General features: G+C 37.9%; 1 protein-coding gene across 2 annotated transcripts; it reads right to left on the bottom strand.

Annotated features, from left to right (window-relative positions):
• Positions 1-737: 737 nt before the first annotated feature.
• GTF2A2 (general transcription factor IIA subunit 2) lies at positions 738-23,786 on the bottom strand. 2 transcript variants are annotated; one of them, XM_043555300.1, is made up of 5 exons: positions 23,647-23,786; positions 9,432-9,552; positions 8,565-8,669; positions 3,421-3,547; positions 738-1,021 (listed from the first exon to the last, which is right to left on the bottom strand). In XM_043555300.1, exons 2-5 carry the CDS (start codon positions 9,501-9,503, stop codon positions 996-998), a joined length of 330 nt encoding a protein of 109 aa, XP_043411235.1. In that variant the 5' UTR covers positions 9,504-9,552; positions 23,647-23,786; the 3' UTR covers positions 738-995. The 2 variants fall into 2 exon arrangements, with proteins under 2 accessions (XP_043411235.1, XP_043411236.1); XM_043555301.1 differs by lacking the exon at positions 23,647-23,786 and adding an exon at positions 22,723-22,809.
• Positions 23,787-24,552: the final 766 nt, after the last annotated feature.

Genomic DNA, 24,552 nt, shown 5'->3' with positions numbered 1-24,552 from the left:
GGCTCTGGGCTGATGGCTCGAGCCTGGAGCCTGTTTCCGATTCTGTGTCTCCCTCTCTCTCTGCCCCTCCCTCGTTCATGCTCTGTCTCTCTCTGTCCCAAAAAATAAATAAACGTTAAAAAAAAAAATTAAAAAAAAAAAAAAAGAAAGAAAAAAGATATGGCAGGTATTCAGTAGGACTTTGTATTGAAAAATCTATTGTTAAGATGTAGATGATTTAAAAATGTATGAAGTATGACCAATATGGCCAGTTTAAGAAATAATTTAATGTCCTGTAAAGACTTATTTTATGTAGTTAGGTTTTTTAGTTTGGTTTTGGTTATGGAAGCTAAAGATGAAGTTTTCCAGGGTGCCTGGGTCGCTCAGTCAGTTAAGCATCTGACTTTAGCTCAGGTCATGATCTGGCAGTTTGTAGGATAGAGCCCTGCATCGGGCTCTGTGCTGACAGCTCAGAGCCTGGAGCCTGCTTCAGATTCTGTGTCTCCCTCCCTCTCTGCTCCTCCCCTGCTCGTGCTCTATCAAAAATAAAATAAACATTAAACAAAAAATGGAGCAAAATGAAATTCCAATCCAGAATTTGGTTTTACCCCTGCTAAAGTTACTACTGATGAAAAGTAACTTCACTTTACTGAAATGAATGCATTTCCTTTATAGAAAAGGAAAGAGCCAATGCTTTCAAACACTTATCTAATATCTTCATATTGCTAGCTTAATAGTTCTACCAGTTATTACTCACATTGAGTTTTAAAATGAGTTTATTAAAGAATGTTTTTAGGAAGGCAACAATGTTATTAAAAAAAACTTCTGTTTCTTCATGCTGAAAAGGTAAGAGGCTATAGTTACAAGCTTCTTCCTATTGGAATTCTGGTAGTATAGCACAGTGTAGTCATTTCTGCGATGCTAGAATAAATAAAAAAAGTCTCTTCTATGTTTCTCCTCAAAAAAGCGATGAATAATAACAGAAGATGGCATAAAAAAGCCATTTTTTTTCCCATTCATTCTGTAGTATTGGAGCCAGTATCTAGGAAACAGGAGAAGAAGAATAAATTGAAAGAGCAACTTAATTTTAAATATTTTGAGAATATCTTTAAAACAGGAAATAACAGTGGCACTGCTGTTGAGGGGTGGGGAGAAAAAGAAGGCATGGTTGGGGGAAGCTGATTAAGGAAATGTCTTGAGAACTTTAACTTGCTTTTTAAGGCACAGGTAAAGAAGATAATTCTTAGCTCTCCCTATTTATGCTAGAGAAAAACCAAATTAATACTACTTGGTTCATTATATAAGTTATACCAATTTGGTTCATATAGTTGCCATAGGATGATTTTTTTTCTAGGTCCTCTACTGTCCCCAAATTTTAAACCACAAAGAACCGTAACATATAATGAGGAGAAAATTGTATTTTTAATTTCTGATGAGAAACCAAAATTCCAGCCACTGTCACTGTTCCTATTTCAGAAAGCTTTTAGGAAAAAAAGGGCTTATCCATTTATCTGGTCATTAAGGAATGACATTTTCTCAATCATTTATATTTTAATTTTGGAAAGAAAAAATTCTAAGATTGTATTCTTTTCTGCTGACAGAACACATGCAACACAACCTAAACTTTTCTGGAGTACTTAACAGTTTTCTGACGATCAGTTAATACACTCCTCAGAAGCTACTGCAGTAGGTAAGGCTGATTTTACTATTCATCCACTGAATTCTGAAAAAAACAGATAATCTTGCATCTAAGCAAGAGTAATACACTCTAAGGACTACCAGACAGGAGCTATTAAACACACATGTTTATGTGGACTCTTTGATATTAGTAATTTGCTCAGGGGTCTTCACCGCCCCCCCCCCCCCCGCCCAGGGGTCTTCTTTAACTGACTTTTTGATTCTTAGCTATGTTTTTTTCTTGCCTTTTTTTTTTTTTTTTTGGTGGTTCCACTGGTGAGGGTTCTTAGCTATGTTTCAAACAACTGAAACAGACAATCTACGAGTCTACATCTGTGCTGTCCAACAGGGTGGCCACCGGGAAGCCATGTGTGGTTATTTAAATTAGTTAACTGATAAACAGTAAATTTCTCAGTTGCCCTAACACATTTCAAATGCTTAATAGCCCTATGTGGCTACTGAAAAAGTACAGATGGAGAACATTTCCATAGGTACGAAAGTTTTACTGAATAGTACTGGTCTACATCATTAACTTATTTTGATAGAGGTGCAGGAGTTATAAATTCATGCCCCAATTCCCCAGTCTAACAAAAACTTAAAAGTCTCAGGGTTATGCTGATGCTATTAGCCTTAATTATAAGGAAAATATGAAAAAAAGTATAATCTGACCTACAAAAATGTCATAATCCAGGAACTATAAAATAACATAGATTTTTTTCTGTCATTAAGCAAGGAAACAGTATTTGATTGGATAATATTAAAAAGCCATCTTTATTCCCACATAACCTTTTGAAAAGCGCAAGTCATTGTAGTGTTGCTACTTTCAGAGACTTGCTGGTATCTGGAAAAGACTTCATTCTTTAAAAAAAGGGCCAAAGGCATTTATGCAGCCATGAAAAATGATGTATCTGCAAATGTATGCATACATTTATTACTGTAAAAAGGGATACATAAGACTAGAGAGTTATGCAGTAAGATATTAAGTGATGTTCTCTCCAGATGGTGTTACATATTACGCTTTTCTTCTGTCTTCTCTACATTTTTCAGTAATTAGCTTCTTTTGGAACCCAAAATGTACAAAATAACCTGAGAAATTTAGGGTATTAAATTTCTACATTTTCTTTTGCTTTTCCAAATTCCCTTCTTAGCGAGTAACAGTATTCTCTATTTAATTTCAGGAACAGCTGTTTGAAACACAAATGGTTCAGATCATAAAGTAAAAGTAAGTATATGTTTAAAATATAATTAGCAAAAAGGAAATAATCATGGAAGAGAAAGCAGATACGTATAGTTTTTGAAACATTTAAGGACTTGAACAAGGTCCTAGGTCTGCTGTGGAAAATATATCTGCACAGATATAACAGAGAGGGGAATGGATATTTATCATTAAGAGTCTTAGGGTTTTTCAAATTCTTTTACACGATTACTTTTAAATATAAAACGTATAAGCATCCAGCAACACAGAAATCATAGGATAAACTGTCAAAATTAAACACTTCAAATGTGCAACTGAAAAAACTTAATTAGCTTATTTTTACTCACACAGATTGAATTTGTGTGGGTTAGTCTACATGTCCTATGAAATGTTCATCCCTAAAGTCATTAAGAGGACTGGCTGAGACCTGGCATTCAGAATCTAGCTGAGACAGAAGCCAGATCTCTTAGCCATTTCCCCCCTTAATTCCAGATGAAGATGTTCTAAAGACTCACAAAAAACAAGATTTCAAGTAGTTTTGCTTTCACAGTAATTAGGTAAACACTTACTTTTACCATCACAGGCTACAATTTTCACTTTATCCACTTTAATAAGTTCTGTCACCTCTCTGAATTCAACATCATTCAATACAAAAGTCCACACATTATCGCAGAATCTGTACGTATTTAGAGAGCCCTTTAAAACAAAACATTTAGACATACCATGAAGTCATTTTTCCCCCAAGGCAATTTAAGAACTCAGTTACCAAGAATGTAATCTTTAAAACAATATGATGATTTAATACTTACCTTAAGATTTTCCTTAATTTTCATCCTGTCATTTGGGAAAAAACAAACCAAAAACACCACCCTAGATAAATTTGCTAGTAGTTAAATGCTGTAGTTAGCAGACTATTTTCAGCTCTCAAAGAGTCTGCCAATTACTTACCTGAACCATGTAAAAAAAGCTGGAAGGAAATTTGAATTTGTACTGCTCTCTTGTGGCAACACGATGAAAGTTCACTTGAATTTTTATGTAAAACACCACTCCTGCAGTAGGAAATCCATACAAACTTTGATTCCACCCCAATTTAACTAATAAGCCTCACTGATAACAGAGTTAACACATTTTGTACATTATATGCATTATATTCTGTATTACAAAAGTAAGCTACAGCATAGAAAATGTTACTAAGAGAATCATGAGAAATATTGAGAAAATACGTATATAAAAGTGGATCCACACAGTTCAAACCCATGTTTTTCAACCACATTTTATTGTATGTGTTAATTCTCTGAGCTTGTACAAAAGCAGGGACTACCCAGAAACACTAAATTTTAACCCTGTGTCTTGGATGAATTACTGTGCTATATATAGCCAATGGAACTACATTATTGTCTGGTGCAACTGATAAGTATTTTGGTTTTTTTTAGGAGCAGGAATATGTGCTTAAATAAAAAGGAAATTCTCAAAGAATGCGGTAAAAGTGCAAGGAAAGACACAAGCTGAATGCCATCAAAACAGACACATACACATGGAATCTTCACAAATGAAATTTAGTATTTGGTAAGAGATTTATAAACCCCAAACCTTCAATTCAGAAGAACATTCTCTGCAGTGTTACTTGTAATAGTGAAAACTGGATTCTACCTAAATGTTCTATCAAGTGAGAATGATTAGGGAAACTATGATGGTTGTGAATGACTTCATGAAATTTTAAAAAGATGAATAATTATCACTTGTTGGACTACGCTAGGCTCTGAGGATACAAATATGATCCCTGCCATCAATGAGCATACGGTAGCAGGGGAGATCGTTAAAACAAGAAAGCATACAGTATAGCAGTACTATGAAAGAGAAGTAAGAAAAAAAAAAGAAAAAAAAAAAGGGGCGCCTGGGTGGTGCAGTCGGTTAAGCGTCCGACTTCAACCAGGTCACGATCTTGCGGTCCGTGAGTTCGAGCCCTGCGTCGGGCTCTGGGCTGATGGCTCAGAGCCTGGAGCCTGTTTCCGATTCTGTGTCTCCCTCTCTCTCTCTGCCCCTCCCCCGTTCATGCTCTGTCTCTCTCTGTCCCAAAAATAAATAAACGTTGAAAAAAAAAAATTAAAAAAAAAAAAATGAAAGAGAAGTAAGCTAGGGGCACCCAAGGGTATGGAAGACATGGGGCACAGAAGGCTTCCCCTCACAAAGTGAAGTTGAAGTTGAGTCCTGAAAAGCGAGTACAAGTCAAGGAGAGGTGGGACAAGAGAAAGTAAAACACATATTTGGAATGGGATAGTTAAATGGTTAAATAGTTAAATGGGATAGCTCCCAAGGTGGAGGACATCCTGGAGAACCTTGGAAAGATTTGCTGCATCCTAAACCTATTATTAGGTCAGTGAAGGATTTTGAGCAGAAGAATAACATCAGATTTGCATTTCTGGTGATAACATTAATTGATTGGGGGTGGGGGGGAGGCGGTCCTGATGGAGGCCGAAGACTTTGATGCCTGCAAGAGAGGTGAGAGTGGCTTTACTTGTAGCAGCAAGGAAATGGAAGTGGGGAGATACCTGGTAACAATGCGCTATGGTAGGGAGACAAAATCTGTTCATCCCCAAGTTTCTGTCTCCAATAACAGTGCAATCATAGGAAAAGCCAGTTTGATTTGGAACTTGTTGACTTTGAGACCTAAGTCACCATGTGCAGAAAGCTGCTAGAGTGTGGAAGAAAGCCTGGGAGCATGAGCCTATCAACTTTAGAGACACAGGGTTGGATGAGATCATTCAAGGAGAATAGGTGGAGCCCTAGATAACCCTAAGGAATACCAACAATGAAACAAAAAAGGGTCTGAGAGACAGTGGGGTCAGAGAATAGAAGCTGGGATAGTATGGGTTTCAACAGAGAATGTAATGTCACAAATTATGCATTAGGTTTAGCCATAAATAATGTGGTAAGAAAAGTTTTAGTGGAGTGGTGAGATTAAGGCATGGAAAACCTTCAGGACATAGTGTTAACTGAAAAAAAAAAGATCTCTTTAGTTACATTCTGAGCCTTTGGAAGGCTACACAGCTAAATGCCAATTTTAATGTTCATTTCTAGCACCCCTGAATGCGAACTATCCAGTTGGTGACAGCTATGCCAATAATCTGAACAAGGCATGTTACTAGGATATTTTCAAATACATGTTGAAATTCTGTTAGTTGTAACATAAATGTATATACTTCCCTTATTTTATTGTGAAATTGCTATAAAACTTGCCCGAAAACTATTTTATGTTCAACGCTAACATTTAGAGTAAAATAGACAACTTTTGAGCCAACAAAGGCTTAATACAATGTAAACACAAGAAGAGATTAATGATAGAATCTTTTTAGAATTGTTTAGTGAGCTAGAATTCCTAATATAAAATACTATATTTAATTTATAGTATCTTCGTCCAAGTCCTAATCTAATTATCTCAAGTATAAGGACTCGAGAATGTATACATTTTTTTAAATAAAATTTTCTAAAGGGTTGCCTGGGTGGCTCAGTCAGTTCGGCTCAGGTCATGATCTCCTAGTTGATGAGTTCAAGCCTCACATCAGGCTCTGTGCTAACAGCTCAGAGCTTAGAGCCTGCTTTGAATTCTGTCTCCCTCTGTCTCAAAAACATTACAAACAAGGTATTTAAGGAACTTTTCGAATACTAAGATACTTGACTTTGGTCAAGTAACTGATTTAAACCGTAATTAATTTGGCCAAACTATGTCTTCAATGCACCTTTACATATATCTGTATCTGGGCAACATTCTTAAAATATCTTAATACATGTTCTTGGTAGAAACAGACCAGATAGGGAAAAGGAAACTGTCAGTGTTTTTAGAAGGGTGATTTTTCTTGACCATTAAATCTTTTAATGCCTAATTACTACTTCAAGTTTAACATTACTCTCACCTGCTAGCATACTTTTTTTCTAAAGCACACATTGACTTTTTAAAGGACTAGTTCAATATGAATTTTCTCCCTAAAAATTAGTTCAAGGTCCTTGGTGAATATATACATTGACCTTTTTAACATGTAATGGGCCCCCAGGCTAGTAAAAATTATTACAAATAATATAGACTTAAATGTGACCAAGCAAAATAGGTTATTTGCAAACACTCTGAACAAGTTTGCTGTAATGGGAGAGGTAGGTAATGAAAGCCCGAGCTATGACAGTAGTTATTACTAGCTACTGGAAAACAGGCAAACTTATAAAACACTATGCAAAAGATGCAAATGTCAAATTGTGTTTAATTTTTTTTAATGTTGTATTTATTTTAGAGAGAGGGAGACACAGAATCCAAAGCAGGCTCTGAGCTGTCAGCACCGAGCCCGACGTGGGGCTGAGATCCCATGAACCGTGAGATGGTGACCTGACCTGAAGTCGGACACTTAACCAGACTGAGCCACACAGGTGTCCATGTTTAACTTTACCTAACTAGACCCAAACTGGAAACCTACAATACCACTAGAAGATAAGTAGTCAAATTGTCTATATAGGCAAAAACGTATGTATTAACTTAGAATTAAAGCATCAGGTTCTGAATGACAAACCGGGCAGGTTTGTACATGTGGTTACACAAAACAGCAAACTAATTTTGCCAGTAAAATTCAAGAATCTACTGACAAAATTTTATAAAGATACATTTTACTCCAGATAACTTTTACTACATAAAATACATGCAGACTTTATCCCTTCATTAAAATTATTCTCTGTATACCCGAGATCCACAATGCCTGGTATGTAATAGACACTGACATGTTGAAGAAAGGATTTTAAATAAAAAGTTTTTTAATTAAAAAAAACCCCAAACTCTATACTTCTCTTAAATCAATTGACCTCTATGTTCTTTTCATATACTGTAATCTTTTAATTTCTACTTTATGGTATCCCTTAACAACATGAGCACAAATATTAAATATAACCAAATGATGGCTCAATTAATATCAACGTGGTAAGATTATTTCTATTTACCATGATGCTTGCAATGGGCTTCAGTCTGATTTACCATCCAGTTTAGAAAGATAGCTTTGTTCAGTTTGGGCTTACTGTTCAAAGTATAAATGAGTTAAATGAGATCAAGCTACCAGAACAGATCATTATCTACCACCAGTTCAGGTCTTCATTAGAGTAGGTGGGAGGCAACATGAATGTACTTCCCTGGAATGAGGGAAGGTCAGAGTTTGAAAAACATAAGCAAACCGGAGAGACAGCTCTCATTTACCTTCAATTCTGCAGATAAGGGTTTGGGCATTTGAGACCTCAGTGACTCTGGAGGGAAGGCAACTAAACATACATAGGCTGATTTGTGAAACAATGGAACAAAAATCTCAAAAACAACTCTGTATCTCACGTTAGGTGGATAGAGCTGGTATACAGAATTTAAAAGTAAAGTATAATTTGGGGCGCCTGGGTGGCTCAGTCGGTTAATCATGATCTCAGGATTTATTGAGTTCCAGCCCCACATCAGGCTCAGAGCTGACAGTGTGGTGCCTAGTTGGGATTCTCCCTCTGCCCCTCCCTTGCTGGCACAGTCTCTTTCAAAATAAATAAAGTTTAAAAAACAGTTAAAAGTATAGTTATTATAAAACAAGTTCGAAAATTCGATTAAGCCATCTCTTCCTTTTATAGTAATAATTATGTACGGATCCTAAAAAGCACTGTTGTAATAACCACTGGTATAAGCTGCCAAATTTTAGGAAAATATCCTTACCCTGAAGTTGACTCTGTTCCTGACCCTCTGGGCCAATGCTGAATTTATAGCCTTATCAAACTGAAGGAGAACTTGGAGAGCAAGTTGGGGGGTGATCTGTTGAGACTGAGAAAAAGTAAAGGTCGTAAATCCTTTTAGGGAAGGACATTAAAGACAACATACATATGAGTTATCATCTAAAATTTAACCGAGGTTAACCAGAGCCTCTTAAACTAGAATCTCTTACTCTTTTGTGCCATAAATGACAATTAGGAAGTAAAGCCTCACTGTATTTTCCTGCACTGTCCTGACTCAAACAGAATTGTGAAAAGAAAACATGCAGTGATGTTACACTGCCAGGACAAAACTCGATCACTCCTTTATAGTGTCTGGAAAGAGGCATTCAGTAAATTGAAGGAACCAAGTTTCTTTTAAATAAAAACCACAGGACTTAATATACTAAAAAAACCCCTAATCTCATTAAAGCTCATAAAATGTATGAAAGCAAATGGAAATAATATTAAAACGTTCTTAGAGAAGTTTAAAGGTTAATTCTCCTAAAATTGAAATATAAATTCAAATTTAAATCTCAAAAGACTATGAAATTTTCCAAAATTGTCTTAAAGCTACACAGACTATGCCTTTCTTGTAACAGAAAACCAATACTCTCAATTTTTATGTTTCACAATAATCTTTGAAAAATTAGGCATGTTCAACCATGTCATCAGAATGGTATAATGTACAAGAACTTGCAGTTATTCATCTGAATACTGACTTGCTGGGTCAGAGAGTCGAAGATCTCTAATGTCCTATCTCTGCCTGAGACAAAGGATATAACAAAAACTATTATAGATCCATCTAAATAAAAACTGATGTTTAGTCTCCCACCTGTATGAGCTCATCCAGGCTCTCCTGGAGACTGTTTCCCAAAGTGGTATTTCTGTATAACTGATATGCCATGGCTTAGGAGGAAGGAACTGTTTTTCTTATTCAGGCTTGCATTGATGTCCTAAAAATTTAATATGAAAGTATTAAACATAAACCATGTATGTAATATAGTCTACTTCATATACTAATATATGCTATCTGAACCCTTAATACTTGCAAATTGCCTTATAACTAAGAATTACAAAGAACAGTTAAAAATGACTTATTCTTTTCTCTTATTTTGACATAGGCATTTATTCTCCTTTACACAAAGTACAGGTATACTCATTTACAGATATAGGTATATTTTTGCTATTTCTTTTAAAAGTCTGCTTTTTAACTTAATCTAGAATGAATTTATCACGCATTACCATTCCTTTCTCCTTACTGCCAAGTCACTAATCCAGACAGTCTTCAGCTTCCACGTACATGGCTTCGCTTCATTTCCTTTTTTCCTTAACATTTGATATTTACAGAGTGCCTATCAAGAAGATCGGACTATCATAAGCAGCAGGGACAGGAAGATAAGGATATACTCCTGATTCTAAAAAACTTATACTCTAGACACAGTAACAGAAATACAAAAACAGGATTTAACTCAATAGAGAAGAGTAACTATGATAGATCTATAGAGTGTATGATGCAGGCTACCTGTGGACTGAGTAGACTGGTTACCAAAATCTTCCTGACTCTTCAAGCTAGACTTCAGCCAAGCAAAAGAAGAAGAATAGAACGAGTAAAGCCAAAGGAGTATGAAATGATACAGTTTAAGGAGGATGAATAGGCAGTGGTAGGAAACGGAGCTGAGAACGAGGACACGATGGATTTGTTCCACCAGGAGAAACACCAGGGTTTTACAGGGAAGATAACGGGAACCACTGAAGCATTCCAGGAAAGGTCAAATGAGCAGCAATCTGAAGAACATACTTGAAGGAAATGAGGGCTCAAATAGGGTGGCAGTAGTACAGTTTCAACAAATTTTGAGCTGCTGCTACATGTCATACACAAGACCACTGACCTCATGGGACTTTCAGCTTTAGAGATGGACAGGAGACTTTATCAAGTAAAACTCGGCAAAAATAATGGTTAGTTATCAATCTTCACGTTATACGCCCATGGAATTTGATGCAGGAGATCACGTCTACCTTCTTGAAACCTTTTCTTTGGCTTCTGGGATGCCACACTCCATTCTCTCCTCCCAACTCACTGGATATTACTATTGTTTTCTTTGCCTGGTTCCTCCTCAGCAACATGACCTCTACTGGAGGGCCTTAAGGCTTCTTAGGTCTTCTCTATATGTTTTACTCCCTTAGTTAGCTCATTCAGGCTTATGGATTTTACTACTATCTGCTGATGACTTCCAAATGTATATCCTCAATCCTTGTCCCCTTGTTGCCATATATAAAATTGCCTCAACACTCCCTGAAAGTATCAATAGGGTAGCTCAAATGAAATGTGACAAAAACCAAATTCCTGACTCTGTCCCTCCCAAACCTTTTCTGCCCTCAGCTTGCTCACTCTAGTAAATAGTAAATCTAGTCTCATGTAAATACGACACCCCCAAAATTTTACATTCAACCTTAGCTTCTCTCTCACTCTGCATCCAACCTGTCAGCCAATCCTTTAAGCTCTTCCTTCTAAGTATAGCCAGGAGCTGACCACTTTTGCCATCTCCAGGGCTACCATTAAGTCCTCATCATCTGCCACCAAAATTACTGTGATAGCCCTGTAAGAGCTCTCCCTGTTTCTACAATTGCCTTTAACACCCCTGCCCCTAGAGCAGCCACACTGAGCCTTTTAAAACATAAATGAAGCCACATCACTCATTTATTGCAAACGTTCAATAGCAGCATCCTACCTCAGAATAAAGTCCTCCTAATGGTTTGCAAGGCTGACATCCTCTGGGTCCCTTACTACCTCACTGAACTTACCTTCTTCCACTTACTCCTTCATTCACTCTGATGCAGCCATACTGGTACCTTGCTGCTCTTCAATATGGCAAGATATTCTTGCTTTGGGGCTTCTGCACTGTCATTTTTGCTTCAAGTGTTCTTCCCAACTACCTCCATGGTTCACTCCCTGATTTAATTCACATCTCTGCTCAAACGTCACTTCATCAGAAAGGTCTTCTGTGACCAACCTATAAAAAAAGAACTACCTCCCTTCCCCCTTACACTGTTTTAACTTTCATTCATACCATTAACTGCAGCTGACACACATATGCTTACTGTTTCCATCCACTAAAATAGATGTTCCATAAGAGTGGGTTTTGTTCACAGTTAAAAAATTTACCATCTAGAACAATGACTAGTATGTATTCAATAAGTATTAGTGAACAAATAACTTGGTGGTTATGTCAAAATGCTAACATCAAATATTAAAAATTTGTCAGAGTGTGATACAAAGTTTTCTTTGTTACTTAGGAAAATGAAGCAATGAAACTTCCAGACTCGCAAGATGGTACCAAACCACCTACCAACATCTACATGCACATACTTTGCCTCCCTGCCTGTCACTGTGCCAAACCATCCATGCTGTTATTCAAATACAATCTTTCAACCTGTGCATCAAGCCTATCCCTCTAATACACTCAAGAATATTATTCCAACAACTGAATTAGTCCTTCTCCCTCTGACCTTCAAATTTCCCATCTCTAAGGATCATTGCCATCAGCAAATAAACAAGGTGGCTACTTCTCTTATCTTCAGGAAGAAAAAAAAAAAAAAAAAAAAGTCCTGGGGCGCCTGGCTGGCTCAGTTGGTACAGCATGTGACTCTTGATTTTGGCTCAGGTCATGATCCCTGGGTCCTGGGATCAAGCCCTTGATCAAGCCCTCGGCTGGGCTCTGAGCTGAACGTGGAGCTTCCTTGAGATTCTCTCTCTCTCCCTCTGCCCCTCTCCCAGGCATATGCGTGCTCTCGCTCTCGAAAATAAGAAGTCTCAACTCCCTTTCCTCATAGCTGCACTCTGTTTCTCTGTTCCTCTGTAAGGAACACTCCCAAGAGTTACCCGCACTCACCATCTCTCATTTCTCCTTTCCCATTTTCTCTTACACTCACTCCTCACAGGCTTTGCTTCCAGCACTCAAATGAAACAGATGGTGAACCAACGGCATTGGTGAAGCTAATCCAGATTTCTTAGTCCTCTTCAGACTTAATCATTTGACACAGCTGATGACTCTCCCTTTTGATATAGGACCTTGGCTTAGCTTCTGGGACCTCACACGTTTTTTCTTTCTTTTTTTTTTATGTTTATTTATTTTTGAGAGACAGTGAGCAAGTGTGAGAGGTGGAGGGGACAGAGAGAGGAGCTACAGAATCCAAAGCAGGCTTCAGGGTCTGAGCTGTCAGCACAGGGTCTGACAAAGGGCTCAAACTCACAGACCGTGAGATCATGACCTGAGCCGAAGTCAGATGCTTAACCGACTGAGCCACCAAGTGCCCCTGGGTTGTTCTCTTCAACTCCCTGGTTTATCCTTCCCTATATCATTTGTTAGTTTACCCTGTTCTTTCTGAATTCTCTAAGTCACAAATCACTGTCTGTGGTCTTTTGATGTCTACACTCATTCCTCAGGATAATCCTTGCTGAGGATTCCTAAATTCATATGCTAGCATATACCTTGCCCTTGCAGGCACTACTGGATCCAACTGCCTACTCAACATTTTACTTTTTGTTTTTCCCTTTTCAGTTGATGTAACTCCATACTTCCATGGGTTTACACAAAAACCTTTGAAGTTATCCTCCACTCCCCTCATCTCACCTCCACATCTAATCCCTAGCAAATCCTGTAAACTCTATCTTCAAAGTGCGTTCAGAATCCATCCATTTCTCACCATTTCCAATGTTACTCCACCATGTGTTATCACCCTGGTCTGTGCTGTGATCATCTGCCACTGGATTACTGAACTAGCTTCCTAACTGGTTTCCCTGCTTCCACACTGCCCCTACACTTTAATCCCAATTTGGCAGCCAGGTAATCTGTTAAAACTTAGGTTAGAACATACCTCTTTTCTGTTCCAAACCTTCCATTTCACTCAGTCCTTACAAGAATTTGGTTGCCTATGATCTCTCCAACCAGACCTACCATCTCTCCCTTGCTCTCACCCAGTATGTCTACAGACACACTGCCTTCCATGTTATTCTTAGAACATGACAGGGAAGTACCTGCCTATGTAAGCCTTTGAAAAGGCTGTTCTTTCTACCTGGAATACTCTCCCCCCAGACACCTACTTGATTCTCTCAATTCCTTCAAGTACACCTTGTACTTAATGAGCCTTAAACTGATGGTCATACTTAAAGTACCAACTTGTACCTCCACTTTGGAACTTGCCAATCCCCCTTTTCCTGCTATGTGTTTTTGATGGCACTACCACCTTCTAACATGTTATGTAATTAGGTTTATTTTTTGCATCTTCCAATAGGGGCTTTTATCTGTTTTGTTCACGGAAGTAAACCAATTGTCTAGAACAAACAGCAACTAACTCATAATGGAAGCCAAATAAGTATCTGCTTAGTAAATTAAGGCAAAAAATCTACGTGGGTGGATGGGGGAGGGGTTAAAAAGGGCAACAAGAGGTCCCAATAGAGAGAGAAACTTGACAAAGTAGGAGTACCAACTCTTAGGTCATGCCCACTTGACAACATTCTAAGAGTTATCCAGAAAATGAGAGGCCTGAGAAAACTGAAACTTAAAAGCTTAAGTTACGGGAAACTGAAACCTAACCAAGCTTAACCAGCTTGTTCCGCTTCTGTACAATTGCTTGGCGCGCCCATGTATTCCTGATCAATCATTATTGCCTGGCACATCCATATATTCTTGATCAACCATTGTTACTTGGCACATCCGTGTACTCCTGATCAATCATTGTGATACCCGTACCCCCGGTTGTGGTCTGACCTAAAGGCAGGAACCAATCGAATACTGCTAAGTGTCCAACTTTAAACACCAACCAATCGCAGCTCTGTAACTGTGGAAAATTCCTGATTTCCCCATGACTTGTTTGTACCTGTCTATAAAAGGGGTGTAAAAACCTCTCTCGGGGCCTCTTAGCGTCACCGGCAACGAGTGCGCAGAAGTCCAGGTTCGAACCTGCAATAAATGACCCTTGCTGCTTAGCTTTGACTCTGGACTCTGGTGGTTCGTTTTTGGGGGTCTCTTAGACTCTGGGCGTTTCAAAAATAATTATAACAATGAACTATCAGGGAAATAAAAAAAAAACAACTCATTGGCTCTACAGGCTGATAGAATGGAGCCAGCTTGGGATTCTCTGATCTCTCTGCACACTGCTCCTGCTCCCAGCACGCTCTGTCTCTCAAAATTAACAAACTTTAAAAAAGAAAAAAAAAAACAACCCACAATCTCATTTACAATTGCATCAAAAAGAATAAAATAAAAATAAATTTAAACAAGGTGAAAGTCCTCTACACTGAAAATGTAAGATACTGGTGAAAGAAATTGAAGACAACAAAAATAAATGGGAAGATATTCCATGCTCTTGGGCTGGAAGAGTATTGTTAAAATCTCCATACAATCTATGTAAAGCAATTTACAAGTTCAATGCAATCCATATCAAAATTCCAATGGCATTTTTCACAGAACTACAGCAAAGCCTAAAATTTATACAGAACAACAAAACCCCACGTAGCCAAAGCAATCTGGACAAAGAAGAACAAAGCTGGAAGCAACATGCTTCCCGAGCTCAAACTACATTGTGAAGTTATAGTAATTAAAACGTTATGGTATTGGCATAAAAACAGACATATCAATCAATGGAACAAAACAGACAGCCCAGAAATAAAAACCACATTTATATGGCTAATTAACCTATCACAAAGGAGGCAAGAATATACTATGGGAAAAAGACAGTCTCTTCAATAAATGGTACTGGGAAAACTGGGCTACTTTCTGACACCAAACACAAACACCACACACAAAATAAACAGAAAATGGATTAAAGACCTAAATGTGAGACCTGCAACCATGAAACTCCTAGAAGAAAACATAGGCAGTAATCTTTTGGACACTGCCCTTAGCAACTTATTTATGCATACGTCTCCTCAGGCATGGGAAACAAAAGCAAAAATTAAGCTATTGGGACTACACCAAAATAAATAGCTTTTGCACAGCAAAGGAAACCATCAATCAAACAAAAGGCAATCTTGTGAGTGGGATAGAATATCTGCAAATGACGTATTTGATAAGTGGTTGATATCCGAGATATATAAAAAACTTCTACAACCCAACACGAAAAAACCAAATAATCTCGTTAAAAAATACGGAGAAGCCCTGATTGGACATCTTTCCAAAGAAGACGTACAAGTGGCCAAGAGACACCTGAAAAGATTCTCAACATCATTAATCATCAGGGAAATGTAAATAAAAGCCACGATATCACCTCATATCTATCAGAATGGCTAGTACCAAAAACACACAATATGTCAAGTGTTGGTGAGGATGTGGAGAAAAGGGAACCCTCCTATACTGTTGGAGGGAAAGTAAATTGGTGAAGCCAGTGTGGAAAACAGTGCCTCAAAACAAAACAAAACAAAACAAAACAAAACAAAACAAAGCTATATAATCCAGTAATTACACTAGTGTGTATTTACCTAAAGAAAATAAAAACTAATCTGAAAAAAATATATGCTCCCCTATGTCTACTGCAGCATTATTTACAATGGCCAAGATACTGAAGCAACCCATGTGTTCATCAGTAGAGAAATGGAAAAGGAAAATGTGGTATGTCTGTGTATATATCTACATCTATATCTATATCGACACACACACACACACACATATATTAACAGACTATTACTCAGCCATAAAAAAGAATGAGATTGTGCATTTTGAGACAACATGGATAGACCTAGAGGGTATTATGCTAAGTGAAATAAGTCAGACTAAGAAAGGCAAATACCATGATTCTACGCATCAGTGGAACCAAAACAAACAAAACCCACAACCAAACAAATGAATAAACAAACAAAAACCAGAATCAGACTGATAAATACAGAGAACTATTGCCAGAGGAAAGAGGGGTAAGGGGTTGGATAAAATAGGTGAAGGGGAGACGGAGATACAGTCCTCCAGTTATGGAGTAAGTCAAATAAAAGGCGTAACATAAGGAATACAGTCAACACATTTTAATAGCAATGTAATAGGACAGATGGTAGCTACACTTGTGGTGAACATAGCATCATGTATAAACATGTCAACCCACTAAATTGTACACCTGAAAGTAACATTGTGTGCTAACTATACTAAAAGAAAAAAAAAGTGGTGTATATATGCAAAGAAATACTATGCAGTCATAAAAAAGAGTATCTTGCCATTTGTGGCAACACGAATGAACCTAGAGGGTATTATGCTAAATGAAATAAGTCAGACAGAGAAAGACAAGTACCATATGATTTCCCATATAGGTGGATACTAAAAAAAAAAACAAAAACAAAAACAGACCACTTTTAAATACAGAGAACTGATGGTTGTCCAAAGGGAGGCAGGTGGGAGGAATGGGCAAAATAAAAGAGATTAAACAGTACAAACTTCTGGTTATAAAAGAAGTCACAGGGATGAAAAGTACATAGGGAACACAATTAATAATATTGTAATAACACTGTATGGTGACAGATACCATGGTGAAGACTGACTATTGTATAAAACTGTCAAAGCAATATGTTGTATGCCTGAAACTAACACAGACATAAGTTATTATATATAAGCCTTTTGGTAATCACAGAGCAAATCTCTACAGCAAACACACAAAAGATAAACGGAAAGAATATCAGAATACCACTAAAGAAAGTCATCAAACCACAAAGGAAGAGAGAAAGAAGGAAGAGAACTACAAAAACAGCCAGTAAACAATTAACAAAATGGCAGTAAGTACATAGCTATCAATAATTACTATAACTGTAAATGCACTACATTCTCCAATCAAAAGACAGAGTGGCTGAATGTATGTGTGTGTATTTTATATATATATATATATATATATATATATATATATATATATATATATAATACACACACACACACATATATATACATATATATAAACATATATATAAACAAAAGACCCATCTATATGCTACCTGCACAAGATGCCTACATTTTAGAACATGTAAAATAGAAAGTGAAGAGATGGAAAAAGATATTCCATGCAAATGGAAACCAAAAGAAAGGTGATGTAGCTATACTTCTATCAGAAAAATAAACTTTAGGGGCACCTGGCTGGCTCAGTCGGTTGAGCACTGACACTTGATTTCAGGTCAGGTCATGATCTCGGGGTTCATGGGATTGAGACCCACATTGGGCTCTGCACTTACTGCACAGAACCTGCTTGGGATCGTCTCTCTCCCTCTCTCTCTGCTCCTCCCCTGCTTGCACACACACTCTCTCAAAATAAATAAACGTTTAAAAAAATGAGAGAAAAGAAACTTTAAAACACAAAGACTGCAATAAGTGATAAGATGAGTGTCACATAATGATGCAGGGGTCAGTCCAACAACAGAATAGAACATTTGGAAATACTTGTGTAGCCAACATAGAAGTATCTAAACATATTAAGCAAGGAGTAACAGACCTACAGGGAGAAAGACAGCAATACAATAATAGGAGATTTCAATATTTTCAGTCAAACAGAAAATTAATAAGGAAATGCTGGTCTTAGAACATGTTAGGCCAGACTTAAATTATACATACAGAACATTCCTTCCAAAAGCAATATATATTTTTCTCAAGTGCACATGGAACATTCTCCAAGACAGATGATATGTCAGGCCACAAAACAAGCCAATAAATTTAGGTGGAATGAAATCATATCAAACATGTTTTATGATTATAATGATATGAAACCAGAAATTATACAAAGAAACCTAGAAAATTCACAATGTGTGATTATACAATATGTTACTGAATAACCAACAGATCAAAGGAGAGATCAAAAAAGAAATAAAAAAATGTCTTGAGACAAGGAAAATGGACATACAACATACCAAAATTTGTTGGATACATCAAAAGCAGTTGTAAGAAAGAAGTTCATAGTGATAAAGGCTTACCTGGAGAAGTCTCACAAACAACCTAACTTTACACCTCAAGGAACTAAAACACACACACACACACACACACACACACAGCAGAAGGAAGAAAATAAAGATAGAAATGAAATAGAGATTTAAAAGCCTTAGAGAGTATCAAAGAAAAAAAGAGCTGGCTCTTTGAAAAGATAAACAAAACTGACAAGCCTTTAGTTAAATTCATAAATACACCTAGAAAAAACAATTCAAATAAAATCAGACACGAAAGAGATGTTACAAATGACACCACAGAAATAGAAAGGATCTTAAGAGACTGCTATGAACAATTACATGCCAAGAAATTGGACAACCTAGAAGAAATTAATTCCTAAAAACACAGAACCAAATGATGATGAAATAGAAAACATGAACACACCAATCAATGATAAGGAAATTTACTCAGTAATCAAAAACTTCTCAACAAACAGAAGCCCAGGATCAGACGCCTTCACCGATAAACTCTACCTAACATTCAAAACAGAATTAATACCAATCCTCAAACTCTTTCAATAGAGAAGATGAACAAACTCTTCCAAACTCATTTAAGAGTCCAGTATTACTCTGAAACCAAAACCAGACAAGGATCCTACAAGAAACAAAACAAACCCCCCCCCCCAAAAAAAAACAAAAACCTGCAGGCCAGTATCCCTGATAAACATAGATGCAAAAATCCTCAATAAATAATAGCAAACTGAATTCAACAATACATTAAAAGGATCATACACCATGATCAAGGGGGACTTATTCGAGGGATGTAAGCATGGCCCAAGAACCTCAAATCTGCCAATGTAATACACCATAATAACCAAGTGAACGATAAAAATCTTATGATCATTTCAATACATGCATAAAAAGTATATGACAAAATTCAACATCCATTTATGATAACTTTCAACAAAGCAGATTTAGAGGAAACATACCTCAATATAATAAAGGCCGTATAGCACAAGCCCATAGTTAAAATCACACTCAACAATGATCAACAGAAAGCCTGGGTGGCTCAGTACGTTGAGCATTCGACTTCAGCTCAGGTCATGATCTCAGGGTTCATGAGTTCCAGTCCCGTGTCTGGAGCCTGCTTAGGATTCTGTATCTCTATCTCTCTCTGCCCCTCCCCGACTTGTGCTCTGTCTCTATTTCAATAAATGAATAAACATTAAAAAAGAATTAAAAAAAAAAAAAGAATTTTTTTTTTTAAAAGAAAGTCTTTTCCTCTAAGATCACGAACAAGACACGACTCTTGTCCTATTATATGTGACAAAGTACTACAAGTCCTTCCAGAGCAATTAGGCAAGATATAGAAACAAAAAGCATCCAAATTGAGAAGGAAAAAGTAAAACTGTCACTATTTGTAGACAACATGTTATATACAGAAAACACTAAAGACTCCATAAAAAACTGTCAGAATACGGGGCGCCTGGGTGGCGCAGTCGGTTAAGCGTCCGACTTCAGCCAGGTCACGATCTCGCGGTCCGTGAGTTCGAGCCCCGCGTCGGGCTCTGGGTTGATGGCTCAGAGCCTGGAGCCTGCTTCCGATTCTGTGTCTCCCTCTCTCTCTGCCCCTCCCCCGTTCATGCTCTGTCTCTCTCTGTCCCAAAAATAAATAAACGTTGAAAAAAAAAAAATTAAAAAAAAAAAAAACTGTCAGAATAAATTAACAAACTGAGTAAAGTCACAGGATACAAAATCAATACACAAAAATCTACTGAGTTTCTATACACTAATAACTATCAGAGAAATAAAGAAAACAATCATATTTGCAATTGCATCAAAAGGAACAAAATACCTAGGAACAAATTTAACTAAGAGGGTAAAAGACATATATGTTGAAAACTACAAGACATTATTCAGTTTATTCAGTGAGATAAATTGAAAAAAGGCACAAATAAAGGGAAAGACATTCCATGCTCATGGAGTAGAAGAAGCAATATTATTAGTATGTCCTTCCTTACTACCCAAAGCAATTTACAGATTCAATGCAATCCTTATCAAAATTCCAATGGCATTTTTCAAAGACACACAACAATCCTAAAATTTGTATGGAACCCCCAAACCCCCAAACAGCCAAAGCAATCTTGAGAGTGAAGACCAAAGCTGGAGGAATCACACTCCCAGATTTTACACAATATTACAAAGCCACGGTAATCACATATATCAACAGAACATAACAGCCGAGAAATGAACTCAGGCATACATATTCAATGAATTTATAGTAAAGAAGCCAAGAATAATGGGGAAAGGGAAGTATCTTCAAAAAATGATGTTGAGAAGACTGCACAAACACATGTAAAAGAATGAAAATGGACCACTAATTTACACACTATACCCACAATAATCAACTCAAAGCAGATGAAAGACTTGAATGTAAGACCCGAAACTGTAAAACTCCTAGAAGAAAACACAGGCTACAGTTAAGTTCCTTGACACTGGTGCTATGATATTTTAAACTGGACACCAGAAGCAAAATCACAAAAAGCAAAAATATGTAAGTAGGATTACATCATACTAAAAAGTTTCTGTACAGCAAAGGAAAGTGTCAACAAAATAAACAGGCAACCTACTGAGTGGGAGAAAATATCTGCAAATCATCTATCTGATAAGAAATTAATATCCAAATTATATAAAGAATTCATACAACGAACAGCAAAATAACAACCCAATTTAAAAATTGGCAGAAGATCTGAAAAGACATTTTTCTTTTTTTTTTAAATGTTTTTAATGTTTATTTATTTTGTGCAAGCAGGGGAAGGGCAGAAAGAGAGGGAGAAAGATTCACAAGCAAGCTCCACACTGTCAGCGCAGAGCCCAACCTGGGGCTCCATCTTACAAACTGTGAGATCATGACCTGAGCTGAAATCAAGAGTCAGACGCCTAACCGACTGACTCACTCAGGCATCCCATGAACAGACATTTTTCTAAATTAGACATACAAATAAATGGCCAACAGACACACAAAAAGAAGCTCAACATCACTAATCATCAGGGAAATGCAAATTAAAACCACAATGAGATATGACCTCATGCCTGTTAGAACGGCCACTATCAGGAAGACAAGAAATAACAAGTATTGGTGACGATGGAGAAAAGGGAACTCTCTTGCACTATTGGGGGGAATGTAAATTGGCAGCCACTATGGAAAACAGTATGGAAGTTCTTCAGAAAGTTACAAATATTAACTACCATAGGATACAGCAATTCCACTTCTGGGTATTTATCCCCCCCAAATGAAAACACTATCTTGAAAAGATATATGCACTCCATGTTCACTGCAACATTATTTACAATAGCCAAGCTATCAGAGCAACCTAGGTGTCCATCAATGGATGAATGGATAAAGGCATCATGGTGAATATATTACAACGGAATATTATTCAGCCATAAAAAGAATGAAATCTTGCCAATTACAGCAGGGATAGACCTCAAGGGCATTACCATTTTATTTATTTTGAGAGCTAGAGAGAGCGAGGGAGGGTCAGAGGAGGAGGGGGGTAGAGACTCTGTGCTGTCAGTGCACAGCCTGACACGCGGCTCAGTCCCACGAACCATGAGATCATGACCTGAGCCAAAATCAAGTCAGATGCTCAACTGACTGAGCCACCCAGGCGCCCCATCATGGGCATTATCATTAAGTGAAGTGAGACAGAGAAAGGCAAACACCGTATGATATCGGATACAGGTGGAATCTAAAACCAAAAAATGAAAAAACCCAAGCGCCTAGTTTCAGAGAACAGATTGGTAGTTGAGGGGGTGGGATATGGTAGAGAGGGAGTCAATGGAAAACAGACACTGAAAGTTTGAATCAATCAAAAGATTGACTTCTACATGTTTATATATATGCTAAATACATATATAAGAGTTACATTTTAAAGTCAGAGGACAAGTGAACTGGAATGTTGAGCACAATGCATACACCCAAAAAAGTAAAGAGGTTTGAAGGGATAATATATAAATATATACATAAAAAACAGAAACAAAAAGCAACGTACTGAATAGGAGAAACTATTTGCAAATCATAAAAAAGAATTCATACAACAGCAAACAACCTGATTAAAAAATGGGCAAAATATCTGAACATTTTTCTAAAGAACCCCTACAAATGATCAACAAACACATGAAGAGATGCTCAATACCACTAATCATCTGGCTAATGCAAATCAAAACCACCATGAAATATCACCTTACACACGTGATAATGGCAATTCTCAAGGAGACAAGAAATAAGTGTTGGCGAGAAAGTAGAGAAAGCGGGACCCTTGTGCACTGTTGGCAGGAATGCAAACTGCTGCAGCCACTATGGAAAACAGCATGGAAGTTCTGCAAAAGATTAACAATAGAACTACCAAATGATCCAGAAATTCCGCTTCTAGTATCTGTCTGAAGGAAAGGAAAACACTAATTAACCTGAAACTAATGTTATGTGGCAATTATACCTCAATAGATACTAATTTAAAAAAATAGCTTTAAGTTATTTAAACATTTGTTAGTTACTTTAATTATTTTAGATTCTTAAAAATCCCTTGTGAAATGTTCAAATCTGTTAGATCTGGTATCCCTCACATCCATTTCGTGCTCATTCACTTCGCAATTTAGAAAATTAATTAGAAGGGCTCCACATTCGGAACTAATTCAGTAGTCCTCGTCCTTCCTGATCAAATCATCCAGTTTAAATTCGTTACCCTGTGGGAGCCCGCTTGAACTTTAAGGCAGATTTCAAATAAGCGAAGCAGCCCAGGAATGAGACACTTACGGAATGCGCTCCTCTGATATTCGGCAAAAACAAAACAAAACGAAACAACACAACAACTCAGGATGCGTAAAGACATTCACCTGGCTAACAATAAGGTGCTGGGCTGAAGACCTCCCCCAGGACCGTTCAGCTGGCGCCCTGTGGACCACAAACCTCCCGCCGCAGGGCGCAACCTCCTCCCGCCGACTCCCGCACTTTTCCTTCGCGGGTACCGGTCGCCTGGCCATCCCGGCAGCGAAGTCAGTAACGGGCCCACCCCGGGCCCCTGCCCTCCGCGCCGCCCTCGAAGACCCAGCCGACCGCAACCCCACCTCTGGGGGACGGCAAGGAGCGCGGGTGCGGCTCACCCAGTACCTGTGGGGAAGGCGCTTCCCGCCGCGGAGCGGACAGAAGCGGAGCAGCCAGCAGCCCAGCAGGAAGCACCTACTACCCGACCACCTCTTCGGCCGTCGCAGAAGCCGCAGAGCTGCGCCGACGACCCGGAAGTGCTCGCCGAACCTGGAAGTGACAGCACGCGGGTGGGCCGGGAGGCCCCGCCCAGCCCCTCCTCCCACACACCACTCAAGCCTTGCCACCGGAGGGTGTGGTGCGGAGGGAGGAAGGGCGTGGGACCGGCAGCTTTCAAGCCCTAGACCGGTGGACGAGCTTCCTTTTTGAGTAATTCACCAGGTTTACCAAATCGTTCATAATAAGCTTATCCACTGTTAGATACACAATTAGGAATGTTAGGGCAGTCACATTTTATGCCTGAAGTGTGTTCAGGGTAATACTGTTGAAGATCCTGTAATACTAAATTGAAGACCAATTCTGAAAAGATTAGAGCAGGTATCACTTTATGATTCAAAACACGGCTGCAATTCAGTTAGCCCAACAAGCTCTTGTTGAGTTCTGAAGAATTTTAATGTGGGAGAATTTGTATTTAAAATTTGCACCTTATGCAAGACAAATACTGCAATATATATTGAGTTTACATAAACCCAAATGGCATATCCTAAGTGGACTAAAGGCAGCATGATGTGTACAGCTGTTTGCCATTAAGTAGGTGAACAGTGATTAAGGAGTAAATACATAAACAAGTGCTATCAAATGGAATCTCTGAGCAGTTTTGTTAGCTAAACATTCTCATTTAAGCCATGTTTTCAGCCACTTATTGAACTGATTTTATTGTTGGATTCCCCATTACCAAAATGATTCTAAACTATGAGATACAAAGTTTGATAGTTTCGACAATGTTTAAAATGAAAGCAGGATGAACACTTC

The sequence above is a fragment of the Prionailurus bengalensis genome, chromosome B3 (assembly GCF_016509475.1).
Source record: "Prionailurus bengalensis isolate Pbe53 chromosome B3, Fcat_Pben_1.1_paternal_pri, whole genome shotgun sequence".
NCBI lineage: Eukaryota > Metazoa > Chordata > Mammalia > Carnivora > Felidae > Prionailurus > Prionailurus bengalensis.
The sequence above is the reverse complement of the archived record's forward strand: the minus strand, read 5'-3'. Positions and strand labels throughout refer to the sequence as shown.